General features: G+C 36.9%; 1 protein-coding gene across 1 annotated transcript in view; it reads right to left on the bottom strand.

Annotated features, from left to right (window-relative positions):
• Positions 1-912: 912 nt before the first annotated feature.
• Positions 913-13,409, bottom strand: part of LOC126281956 (nuclear cap-binding protein subunit 1) — a 186,743-nt gene continuing 174,246 nt past the window's right edge. The window contains exons 15-16 of the mRNA XM_049981328.1: positions 10,086-10,199; positions 913-1,193 (exon numbers count right to left, since the gene is read on the bottom strand). Coding sequence (XP_049837285.1) covers positions 1,080-1,193; positions 10,086-10,199 — 228 coding nt within the window. The 3' untranslated portion in view covers positions 913-1,079. The remainder of the gene's footprint in view (positions 1,194-10,085; positions 10,200-13,409) is intronic.

Below are 13,409 nucleotides of genomic sequence, written 5' to 3' on the forward strand. Positions count from 1 at the left end.
GGGGGGGGGAGCAGCTTCTGCAGTACGTGGATCTGCAAGATATAATGATTGCCTGATGGCTAATGACGATTACCAAACATTAGATGCTGGATTTCCAATTTATATGCAAAGTGATAAAGAATTTATGACTGCACATTTTTGCTGATTGTATTAGTATTATTTTATTTGCTGTCATTGACACAAACAATTTATGAATCAAAAGCAGCTTGTACAGAAACCAGGACAACTTTGGCACATCAAGGGCCCCAGAACCACTCCTATTCTTCAATATGTTCATCAGAAGCATGAATGTAAGCTTTTTATTTATCGAGGTTAGCCTTTTGTTGTTTCCAGCTTTTTATTATTTGCGAGAAATTGCAGTCACTTATTTAGTGTCACTCTGCGTTTATAATCAATAGAATAACCAGCCATATAAAGGGAAATGGACGATAATGATGTACAAATTCCAAGTGTTTATCATTAGATCACTCAAAGCACTAACACAAAGACAAATTTGAATGCATGTGGAAAACTTAATCTTCTAACAGTGAAACACAGTAAATCAAAGCCCCAGACAGACTGAATCAAAATGGTCACACAACTGTTGCATGTGTCTTTCTGTATGAAACAGAGAGACCCCTGGACCTGCATACAATGACCCATGTGTCCAAGTCAGAGGCATGCATGACTTTGCACTGGTACATACACCTCCTTGCCTCTTTTTGCAACAGCTGCATCGGCCTAGTGCACACTGGAAGTTGCACAGATGTAAACTCACCTTTAGGAGTGCATTCCATTCATTAAGATACCAACTGTATAGTCCTGAAATGAAATTCTGGATTTCCTTTCAACAAAACTTAATCAACTTCCCTGCATGGATTATTGTGAAATAATGTGTGGAACAAATTGAAGGTCATTAAAATGAACAGTTCATACAAGTCTATAAAATTTTATTTACAGAGCCTGAATCTCAAGATTACAAACGTTAAATCTGTGGGAAAGTCCACTTCCTTACAATTGCAGCAAATAATATTATTTTGTAATACAATATACAAAATGATAATGGATAACAATGGGAAAATCATGCCTCGAATGACAAATCATGACCGTAATGACGTGAACTGGTGAAACACTTCCAGAATGTGGGGATCCAGATCTTGTGTGAAAAGCAATGTTTCTAAAGTAGAGCTGTACTTCTGAACTTGTTCATTATGCTGTGAATAAACAAGAAAAAGGATAATATTAATGAGTATGAATAATAACAACAACACTGAAAAACATGACTACACAAATCAGAGAACAAAATTATTTTACTCATGGCAGAATATAAGCTGTGTTAATCGTTATGACACATTAAAACTGTTTCTATATAGTCTGTACTAGTTGGAATAAAAGGGCTGTGGTGAGGAATTTATATGGTACAGATCTTATTTAAAATCTACTTCAAAGAAGCCCTAAATAGTAAGATGAATAGGTGCTGTGGAATGGGAATAGCCACAGAAGATCTTTGTGCACTCTTCTCTTTGTTGGCGATCAGGTTATTGTAGCTGCAGGTAAGAACCATGCGAGGTACATGCTGCAAAATTTGAGAAAGAATATGAAGACAATAAACATGCAGAAAACTGAATATTTAATAGAAGAAAAAAATCAATCAGTGGAAACTCCAGAAAGGAATGTAAAAGGTCTAGACACTGGAGTTAAAAAAAATCAAAGACTGTGCCCCTTTCAGATACTTGAAAGTATAATTGTCATTCAACAGCAGAAACACAGTTCACATACATAACGAAATGGACCAAGGAAGAAAAGCAATAAGATAACTTGACTCTGTTCTTTGGAACAGCAATATATAGTATTTGCCAGCATATAAGATGCCCTTTTTTTTTCCTTCAAAAGTAGGTCTCGAAACTGGATGCATCTTAAACACCAGTCGCAAGTTAAGATGGGTACTTAATGCTCCATTTCTTCAAAATTTCTATGTTTTGCTTGCAGCAATTCACTGTTAGCTTCCTTGCGAATTATGAGTATTCCAGCTGTACCAAGGTCAATGGATGAACAATTGCCATTGTTAACAGTTTTTATATTGTTTGCCCAAGCATCAGTTATTATTGTGTTTTGTGTGGAGATCCACTTGTGCTGTAGCTATATTGAAGTTTATTTGCAAACTATGGCTCAAAAACAGCACGGCTATACAACTGCAATTAAGCTGCAAGTGATGGCATATGATACAAAGAGTATGAAAACAGGGCTGTAGATAGGCATTTTGGGCGACCTCCAATACTGAATACTTGGAATTTAAAGAGCAGACAAGCAGGAATTTCGGTTTCTACAAAAATGATCATTTATCAAGCGAAAGCAATATTCACTCACAAAGGGATCACCAACTTTACTTGATCAACATTCAGGGGTTCGAGATTTATAAATGGGTATTGACTTTGCATGCGGACAACTACAAAAATATGACAAAAAATGCCAGTCGAGAATGAAGAACAAAGTCTCCGATTTCATTGATTTGTCATTAATCCAATGAAAAGAGAAAAGTTTGAACCTAAAAAAATGGGAAATAAGGATGAAAGTCAGCTAATCTTTGATGTGCCTTCTAACAGAATTGTGGATTCCGAGGGCACATAAGTGTTATTTTTAAAACTTTAGGGCATGTAAAGATTCATTACATAGTCATGTTATCCTGCTGTACTGCTGGGGCAAAATTGCTGTCACTTCTAATTTTTAAAAGAAAAGCGCTTCCTAAGGAGTAACTGCCAAATGGAGTATTTGTCAATGTACACAATAAAGGAAGGATGGAACGAGAAGGAATGTTGGTTGTGGATACATAAAATTTGGCTAAGGTGACCTGGAGGCATAGTGAAGACACCAGCCCTGATAGAGTTGGATCATTTTTGTTCTCACAGAATGGAAGACATTAAAAATAGACTCAATGAACTGAAGACTCAGTTAGGAGGGTTAACAAGTTTACTTCAACCATTAAATGTATGTATCAAGGGCCATTTAAGGAGTAGTGGAACAAATGGATGCACACTACAAATTCTGAAAGTACACTGTCAGGAAGGTTGTGAGTAGGTCAAGTCTTCAATGGATTCTATAAAAAATGAAACAATTGATCAAATTCTTTAAGAAGCGTGGAATGCACTGGATGGTATGGAGGATAATTTATAGTCTGAGGACTCAGATTCTGACATGTCAGCTTCAAGTATTTCTTCTTTCAGCTCTGAGAATCAATTATGTGGATTTGCAGACGAAAATTTAAAAAGTTAGCACTTTTTCCTAATTATATTGCCTAGATATTTGATTTGTGTGTACATATTGTTCATATTGCAGTGGAGGTGTTAAGTGAGAAATTTTTTCCCTTAAGAAAATCTTAAAAAGTGGAGTGAGTCTTTCGCATTGGTGCGTCTTATATGCCAGCAAAGATGATAACAAAAAGAATGAAGCAAATCCAGTGTTGAGAGTATTGACATATATGGTGCACAGAAATGGGATCAGAATAAGACAGAGTGAGAAGCTGTTGGCACATGAAATGAGCTTTGAAGAAGAAGTTGTGGCATTTCAATGATGGACCATAGGGAAGAATAACACAATAAGAGAAATTATGGAAGCCAGCAAGGTGATAACTGGTGCAATAGAAACGAAACAACTACTGTGCCTTCGTCATGTGGAAAGAATGGATGAATTGGCCAAAATGAATTTGGAAATGGCTTCCACAAGGACGAAGGAAGAGAGGATGCCCATCTAGAAAGCAGAAGGTATCGATGAGGCAACAGTGGCCACAAGTCTCCAAGACAGCCTGAATAGAGAGAGGTGGAAAATGGGTAGTCAGAAGTGGTGGCAGCTGCAAATAACAGTTGTGGCATGCTTCTGGTGATTTAAATTGTGTGCCAGGATAGTACTCAGACCATACAGAGCATTTAAAGCAGACATTTGTCACTGGCTCCTCTCCAACAACTCATAACACTGAATCATAACAATAAAGCCAGAAACACAGTCAATAAATTCTTGTTGTAGAGCGCTGAAGTTAGACATAATTTAATGGCTACAGTTAACGATCAAAATGATGATAAGTATAATAAAGAATTTAAAAAAATTAAATAGGGTTGTAATTTTCACATACTGCCACTATAGTGAGGAATGTGGAACATGCGTAACAGGGAACAGAATGATAGCAGACAGCGAAAACCCATTTGGAAAACGACTATAGGCAAAATTTTCTGACTTAAGGGCAGAAAGAATATCAAGTCACATATTTCTATTTGTTGATGCAATAAGTTCACTTCTAACATATTTATGGAAGAGAGAGGATAAAATTTTAATTATAATGGTGTCATCCACAACTGTGCTGAGGACAAGTCTTTATATGCCAGCAGCTCCCTTAAAGCTTGTATGGCTGTGTTTAAACATTTAGGGTATTAACAACATTTACTTTTGTAACATCACTGTTCTCCCCACCCCCTTTTTTAATTACTCCAATTCAGCAGGCAAGATATTATAATATCTACCGCAGAGAGGTACAGGAGCGTAACTACAATTTCGTATTTGTAACATCCAAACACTGCTTTTCATCTGCTGAAGAAGGAATGCTGCACATAATTGCCAATTGGGATAGCATTAAAATGATGCCTATCCATTTCTCACTTAGAGGTAATTGAGCAGAAATGAAACTACCATCTTTTCACAACTGGCTAATCTTCATTTAGCTTTTTCCAAAAGATGTATGTGGGACTTCTGCAGTTTTCTGTCAAGATACAGAGTGACATTGATCTCCAGACTTCCTGCATGTTCTCAATATAACAATCAGGTAATATTTTACCTACACAGGTTACAGCACTAGTCTTTTTTCATAAGTAGTTATAATATAGTGAGCAATGAAAAAGTGAGGATCTTCCAAAATACTGTAGGGATGGGCAGTTCAAGAATGGAGTTACTGGTGCAACCTGCTACACCATAGGCAGAACAGAGCTTGTTTGTCAATAATTATATTTTAAAATCCATTAAATATCTTAATACTCATTGGCATGTTTGATGTGGATTACATACCAGAGAGGGAGAGGGAGAAAGAGAGAGAGAGAGAGAGAGAGAGAGAGAGAGAGAGAGAGAGAGAGAGAGAGAGAGAGAGAGACCAACACTTCAGGTCGAGTTGAACGAAACACTGAAAAATCCTGAGATTCACTTTCAAACTAGCCTTAAAGCTCTTATTGTCATAGACCAATGTTAGCCCGAGTTTCTAGTCTTAGGTTATTGTTTCATCCCTAGGATGATAATTATGAACATGATTATCATCTGGTTTTGATGGAGTTTTCCACAAACACTAAAGATTTTCTCCCATATAACAAGCCTGATCTGAAATATACAAGGCATCACTAACTCCAGATTTTTTTTTTTGAGAGGACTGTAATATGCTGTTGTCAAATCCCTCTTTAAGAAAAAGACATAAAAGAGACGTTAATAATTACTGATCTGTTTCACTGCTCACATCATTTACCAAAATTTTTGAGAAGGTGATATATACTAGAATAGTACCTCAACTTAGGAACAATAATATCCCCAACAAATCACAGTTTGGATTTTGGAAGTGTTGTTCTACTGAGAATGCCATTTGCATGATCACTCACTAGATTTTACAAGCATTAATTAATAAAATAGGACAGTTGGTATTTTTTGTGTTCAGTGGAAGATATCTGACTGTGTGAGTAACACTATTCTCCTACATAAATTGAAGTTTCGTGGGACTAATGGTGCAGCCTACCAATGGATGATGCTATATCTCACCAAAACAAGGTAGAAAATTGTATTTAGTGGTCCAACCAATATAGCCCACGGATATAATTCTGACGGGGGAGCAATAATGTATGGGGTCCCCCAAGGTTCAATGTTAGCTCCACCATTGTTCCTGACACATGCAAATCATCTTCTATCATCTGTCTATCATACACAAGCATAATTAGTTATTTTTGCAGATGACCCTAGAATTGTAATCAATCCAAAAATACATATGGAAACAGAAGAAATAGTAAATAATGTTCTTAAAAGTATGGTCTAATACTGTTTTAAAAAGACAACATATTCAGTTCTGCACAGTAAGGGGTAAAACACCAATGATGAGGGTGAGCAAATAATACATATGGGAGAAACTTTAAAATTCTTAGGTGCCCATAATGACGAGAATTACACTGGAAAAAAGCACATTTTGGAACTCCCAAACTACTTCGTTCAGCTACATTTTCACTTAGAGTCATTGCAAATATTGGTGAGAGAGACATAATTTGCACATTTGCATTCAAGAATCTCATATGTAATAATGTTCTGCAGTAACTCATATTAGAGAAACAAAATCTTCATTGCTCAAAAATGTGTTGTAAGTATAATATATTGTGCTCACTCACAATCATCTTGTAGGCATATGTTTAAGGAGTTGGGCATTCTGACTACTGCTTCACAGTATATTATTTTCTCACGAAGTTTGTAGTAAATAATCCACAGCAGTTCAAAAGGAACAATGCTCTATTAATTGGAATGCCACAAGGAAAAATGATGTTCATTACTCCAGATTAAAGTTGTCTTTACCCCAAAAAGGGTGTGCACAATGTTGCAACTAAATTTTTGATAATTTACCCAGTGGCATAAAATGTCTGACAGACAGCAAAGTAAAATTAGAAAACAAACTCACACTAAATTTTTTTTAAAAAGGGGAGGGAGAAGGGGGGGAGGGGGAGGGAGGGAGGGAGGGGGGCAGAGAGAGAAAACTATAAACGTTGAGCATGTAGCCATATTTACAAATTTATTTGTGATCTGAAAGTAAAATGACTCATTCCACATCATTACAATCTATCATGCAAAATGAAACATGAACTAACTAATTAATACTGACACCGCAAAATGTGTATTACGTATGCCTGGAATGACAGTCTTAGCAGAAAAGCGACTTTTCATGTTAGCAGAATATATGATTATCAAATATCTTCTGCTGTGCTGAAGTCAATTTGTTTCTCATGCACAAACAGAAGACTTCCAACTGTTCTCGCACTTTATTGACATGTTGACAGATCAACAGTATATGCCTCAGAAGAGAACTTTTCAATATAACATTAAAAACCAATGACATAAGGCAAAAATAAAGAACATGCAGAGCTTGAAAAATAAGCCCTCAGAAAATAACACCAAAATTGGCAAAAACTACTATCAAAATTGGCCCATAAAATAAAATGTTTTTCTCATCCTTATACATAATTCTATATGAAGTGTAATTGGATAGACAAAAAAATCTATCCAGCAAGCAGCAGCAGGAGAACACACACACAAAGTTATTGAAACCTTGAAGCTTTCAGAGCCAGTGGCTCCCTTCTTGTCGCAGAAGTGTTGAAGGGAAAAGAAGAGGGGTAAAGGAAAAGAACTCGTGAGGTTTACGAAATTGGGAGAGTTTGGATACGTCATCCAGAACATCAGGTCAGGGAAGACTTATTGGATGGTATGAGAAGTCTTTCCTCCTCATCCTGTCTGGTAAGTCTCCCCTGACATTGGTTTTTGGGTAACTTTTCCGAACTCTCCCCATTTCCTAAACCTCACCAGTCTTTTTCCTGCACCCCCCTTCCTTCTTCTTCGACCCTTCTGCCAGAAGGAGGAGCCACTGGCTTCAATAGCTTGCAGATTTCAATGCCTTCATATCTGTGTTCTCCTGCCACCACCTGGTGAGTAATTTTTTACTTATCTGATTACACGATATTTTCAAAAACTGACTATTTTCCTTTTGTATATGAAGTGTACTTATTTCCATCGTTAATCACTAACAGGAAAGAGCAACATCATCAGATAAATGTGTCACCTTTAAGTGTTATAAATAGACAAAAAAGGAATATCACTTTTACTATTTCCAGCAATAAATGAGCTGCTTGTTATCTGGAGTCTAATTTTTGTATAGGAAAAGTAGCACTTTTTATTTAGACACTACATCAGTACCATACGACAACCAGCTCTTGTTTTCCATAAACATTCTTCATGACACTTTTACAAAAACTATCCAACAAGATTACACCAAACAACCTCATGCCACTTTTGCAGCACAACACACCACCTCAAAAACTGAGGCAACATTGTGGGGGTTGCCTCCCACAGTGGGTGGTTTCAGTAAAATTTTATCTTTACAATTCTGTAACAATGGGGATCAAACATGCAAAACACAAAAACCTTGGATAGAGTGAAAGGGCAAACATTAGCTTGATACCATATATAGCTTGTGGCAATCAAGCTTTCATATCAACTTTCTATTATGACCCTTCAAGTTTTCATCTGTCAGGAAATTTCAAAATGGCGCACACTCCACTGCTAACAGAGATATTCATTGTGAAAATTACCCCTAGATTGTGGTTAATTTATTTGTCTGGAATGTCTTTTGGTCCAGGAGTGCTAGTACAGCAAGGTTCGCACCACAGCTTCTGTGAAGTTTGGGAAAAAATGGCAAACTTGAGCAGTGAGGACATTATTATGTCTGGACATTTTAGTCATATTCATCTAAATCTACGTCTACATCTATACTCTGTACACCACGTTTTGATAGTGGCGGGTACTTCTTGTTCTATTGACACGTCCCCTTCTCCTGTTGTAGTTATGAATGATCCGTAGGAAGAATGACTGTTGGTAAGCTTTTGTGTGACCTCGAATCTCTCTCAGTTTACCTCCATGGTCTTTTTTGTGAGATATATGTGGGAAGAAGCAACATATTTCTTGACTCTTCTAGGAATGTAGGCTTATGGAATTATAACAATAAACCACACTGTGATGCACGATGCCTACTTTGCAGCGTCTGTCACAGAAGATGGATAAGTGTCTCCTTGATGATTTCCCACTTACTAAATGAATCTGTAACAAAAGGTGCAGCTCTTCATTGGATCTTCATGCTTTCCTCTACCAATCATATTTGGTACAGATTGCAGACTTACAATCAATATTCACGTACTGGTTGGAAAATGGTCAATCGAAACACTGCTTGCAAAAGACAAGACTTCTATTTTGATTTCTGATCCAGCAGGCAATTTTAATCTTTTAGGAAACAATGTACACTCCATTTTAGAGTCAAGGATTCATTCTGGGTATTTAGTTGATTGTTCAAATATTGTGCATGCTTACCATGACTCTAAGAGTATTTACCACAGATATTTTCAACCACCAAGAACAAAAATACAAATAATGTATGAGACAAGAAAAACACTGACTTATCAGCCATTTTAACATGAACAGCTGCAGCAGCACTGACAATTAGATACATTTAAAAACATTGCTGGATCTCTAGCTAACATGATTCCTCCATCAGAAGTATCAGTAGCCAGTTGTACTGGGCTCCACACCACGGAAGTAATTTGTCATGGGATGAAACAAAGGAAAAAAAATGAAGATTAGGGTTTAATCTTTAGTGAGTACAATAATTGGCCATGTCTTCTTAAAGGAAGTATCCTGCAATTTGCAATTTAGGGAAAACATGAAACTATCCATCAGCATGGATGAACAATGATCTGAACCATCATCTTCCCAGATACGATTCCAGTGTCCTACCACTATGACACCTAGCTTGGTTTGAAAGACATTAATTTATTTCATGTTTTAAATTTGTGTATCTGTCAGCAATGTTTCACTTATTCCATTTTAAAGGCTGAAATCTTACTTAGAGTCTGTGGACTTCAGAGTTCCATATTTTCACCTAGCCTGACCTGAAAGACAGAGATTTCATCATGTTTTAAATTTGTATATCTGTGAGCTGTATTTCAATTACTCCTTTTTAAAGGCTGACAGATTTAATGGAGTTCACAGCCTCATATTTCTCTACTTTATTGGGACAAAATCTTGTAATGATCAGACCGGGTATTTGTTTTCTTCTATCATATTTGCTGTTGATAACATTATCTGTAAAATATCTGTTGCGGAAGTTAAATACTTAGGTCTATTGAGGAATTCTGTGTCAACTTATCTCTTGCATTACAACGAAATATATTACTACATGCCATTTCAAGGAGGCAGATGATGGATAGGACACAAGAGAAAGAGAATGAAGAAAAATTCCTCAAAGGAAATAAATAAATTCAATTTATGTATTTAACGTGTTAGCTTACCAACAAGAACACTTGCTGCAATCGTCCAATTGTCCATTTGTACCAGAATGTATTGAAGTCTTTGCCATCAGTATCACAACGCACCAAATGTTCTGACAAAATCATTATAAACCTCTGAAATAAAGAAGGAAAAGACAAATATTAATTTCAAAGAAATGCACTAATGCAGAAAGGAAAAAGAATCACAGCAATTACAGAACATTAAAACTAAGTTAGACTAAATAGATTCACACACCCAAGTATCTCTGTGCCTGGAGGCAACTGTGGCCGTGTGTGTGTGTGTGTGTGTGTGTGTGTGTGTGTGTGTGTGTGTGTGTGTGTGTGTGTTTTTTTCATCTAACAAAGGACTTTGCCTGAAAACAGAAATATCATCCACATCTTGTTTGAAATGAATTTGTATGCTGCTCAATGCTTCCTCTATTTGGTGAATAGCAATCTATTATAATTCAAATTGCTATAATGTATGTATTAGAGATTGAAGAATATTCAATTATGAGAAGCAGAAAAAAACACTCACTGAAGAAACATCTAAAGAAATTAAGCATTGACAAGAAATAAATAACTATGACTGCATAGTATTACATGTCAGTATAGTATGCAGACTGCAGAAAACATGGGATTACGTATGATGGTGTGAGAAAACAAAGTGATGGATCACTGTGGAAAAACTGTGCCAAAGAAATACCAATGGTAAAATAACACTGAGGAATTATTCAATCTCTCACTTTTATGTGGGACCAAAGTAATTAAATAATTTGTATTCTATTATAACTTTCCTACAAATACATTTTCAGAATTCGTTGTTGCCTAATGTTCTGACCATCAACAAAAGCAAAACGAGGATAATGGAATGTAGTAGAATTAAATCGGGTGATGCTGAGGGAATTAGATTAGGAAATGAGACACTTAAAGTAGTAAAGGAGTTTTGCTATTTGGGGAGCAAAATAACTGATGATGGTCGAAGTAGAGAGGATATAAAATGTAGATTGGCAATGGCAAGGAAAGCATTTCTGAAGAAGAGAAATTTGTTAACATCGAGTGTAGATTTAAGTGTCAGGAAGTTGTTTCAAAGTATTTGTATGGAGTGTAGCCATGTATGGAAGTGAAACAAGGACAATAAATAGTTTAGACAAGAAGAGAATAGAAGCTTTTGAAATGTGGTGCTACAGAAGAATGCTGAAGATTAGATGGGTAGATCACATAACTAATGAGGAGGTATTGAATAGGATTGGGGAGAAGAGAAATTTGTGGCACGACTTGACTAGAAGAAGGGATCGGTTGGTAGGAAATGTTCTGAGGCATCAAGGGATCACCAATTTAGTATTGGAGGGCAGTGTGTGTGTGAGGGGGGGGGGGAGGGAAGGGGGGGAGGAGAGGGGGTAAAAATCATAGAGGGAGATCAAGAGATGAAGAAGCTTGCACAGGATAGAGTAGAATGGAGAGGTGCATGAAACCAGTCTCAGGACTGAAGACCACAACAACAATGTTGTGACAGTAACACTGCTTTGAAACATGCTTTGTTCCACTGCCCTAACCTTTTAGATGAAGTCCAAGGGATGGAGATTGCAGGGAAAGGCGTACGGTCAAGGTCACAATCACCTTTGCTGTGCCTTCTTGGACCTGTCAGCATGTGAAAGCTTTTCAACCCTAACTTTTCCATAAAATGTCCAGCAATTAAAAATCTGATGACACCAAACATGGGCTGTACAGGGGATGTTTCAATACCTCAAATTTAAATTTATGTAATGTATTCTTAGTATGTTGAGCCACATCATTGTGTGAATTTACATGGAAAAGCAACTGGAGACATGTTTCTTGCCAAGATGTCACTATAACACATACGAGTCACAGTCCTTCTCCTACAAGAGTATCACTTAAGGCTCTTGACATCCCAACTTATCATCAGCATGGCTATCCCACTCATTCTTTTCTTCTCTGGAGCAAAGGATGCATCCACTCCATTAATTGTCTTTTAGTGTCTGAGTTGCTAGTGCACCTGTGATTCATCAGTTGCAAAATGAGAATGGGAAAAAAGTCATCATCACACATATTATATTCCAAGTACTACTGAGAAATTTTTGAATAACTGCGATACTTGAATAGCCACCTTAGTACCTATTCTTTTCAAATATTCCTACATTATGGATCATACTGTATATAACAACAAAAACAATCAATTTTTGATTTAATTTGATAGATAAAAAATCAAATCATCATGCAGTGGCAGAAAATACACATAAATGGAGGTTATAATTAGGCAAGCTTTTGGAGCCAGTGGCTCCTTCTTCTGGCAGAAGGAAAAGGAAGACGGGTGAAGAAAAAGGACTGATGAGGTCTAGGAAAAGGAGTAGATTTCGGGAAAGTCACCCAGAACTGTGGGTCAGGGGAGGCTTACCGCAACGTCTTGCTGTCTGTAAGTCTCCCCCTCACCTGCAGTTCTGGGTGACTTTTCTGAAATCTACCCCTTTTACCAGACCTTTCCAGTTCTTTTCCTTCACCACGCTTCCTTCCTCTTCAACCCTTCGGGCACAAGGAGCCACTGGCTCTGAAAGCTTGCCTAATTATAATTTTCATTTATGTGTGTGTTCTGCCGCCACTTGTGAGTAGATTTTATACCTATCCAATTAGATTATCATAGTATATGTGAATCAGTGGCAGTTTCATCAACAAGCAAAGAGATGTTTTCTGACTGATCTTGCATTAGATATTTTATGTTAAGACTGAGTGTGTGCAATGGTACCACACTTTGATTGTGTAAATCAACTACAGTGGAAATTCACTGGAACAATTATCACGATAATTAGTTATAATTATACTTGATGCTGCAATATTTGACAGAAATGTATTTTTGACCAATTGATGTACATTATCATCTCCTGTGAAGATGTACCCAAATGGGCAGAGAATAAATAAAACTATACAGCAGCTGGCACAAAAAAGGTTTTTTTGCAATATTTATTGCCTGTATATAACCACTTTAAAAACCCTAAAGGAATGGATTCACTGATCTTAAAGTTTATGCACATACTGATTTACCACTGAATCTGCTCACAATGTGTCTTCAGTTTTAGGAACATGTCACTCATTTGAATGCACTACCTTTAATGGAACAACTGTCTCCATAGAGCACATTCAGTCAGTTCTCAATGTCATATGGTATTACGGCCTCATACAACAAAAAATGAATAACACATACTCCAACAATCAAGTACCACGGTCGTGGAACCCTTGTCCGCTGGAAGAATGACGATGCATCGGTCAGCCTTCAGGTCACGGATAGCTTGGGCTTCAGCTGTGGTGATGTTGGGAGTAGGATTAAGGTGT

This window comes from Schistocerca gregaria, chromosome 7 (assembly GCF_023897955.1).
Source record: "Schistocerca gregaria isolate iqSchGreg1 chromosome 7, iqSchGreg1.2, whole genome shotgun sequence".
Classification (NCBI taxonomy): domain Eukaryota; kingdom Metazoa; phylum Arthropoda; class Insecta; order Orthoptera; family Acrididae; genus Schistocerca; species Schistocerca gregaria.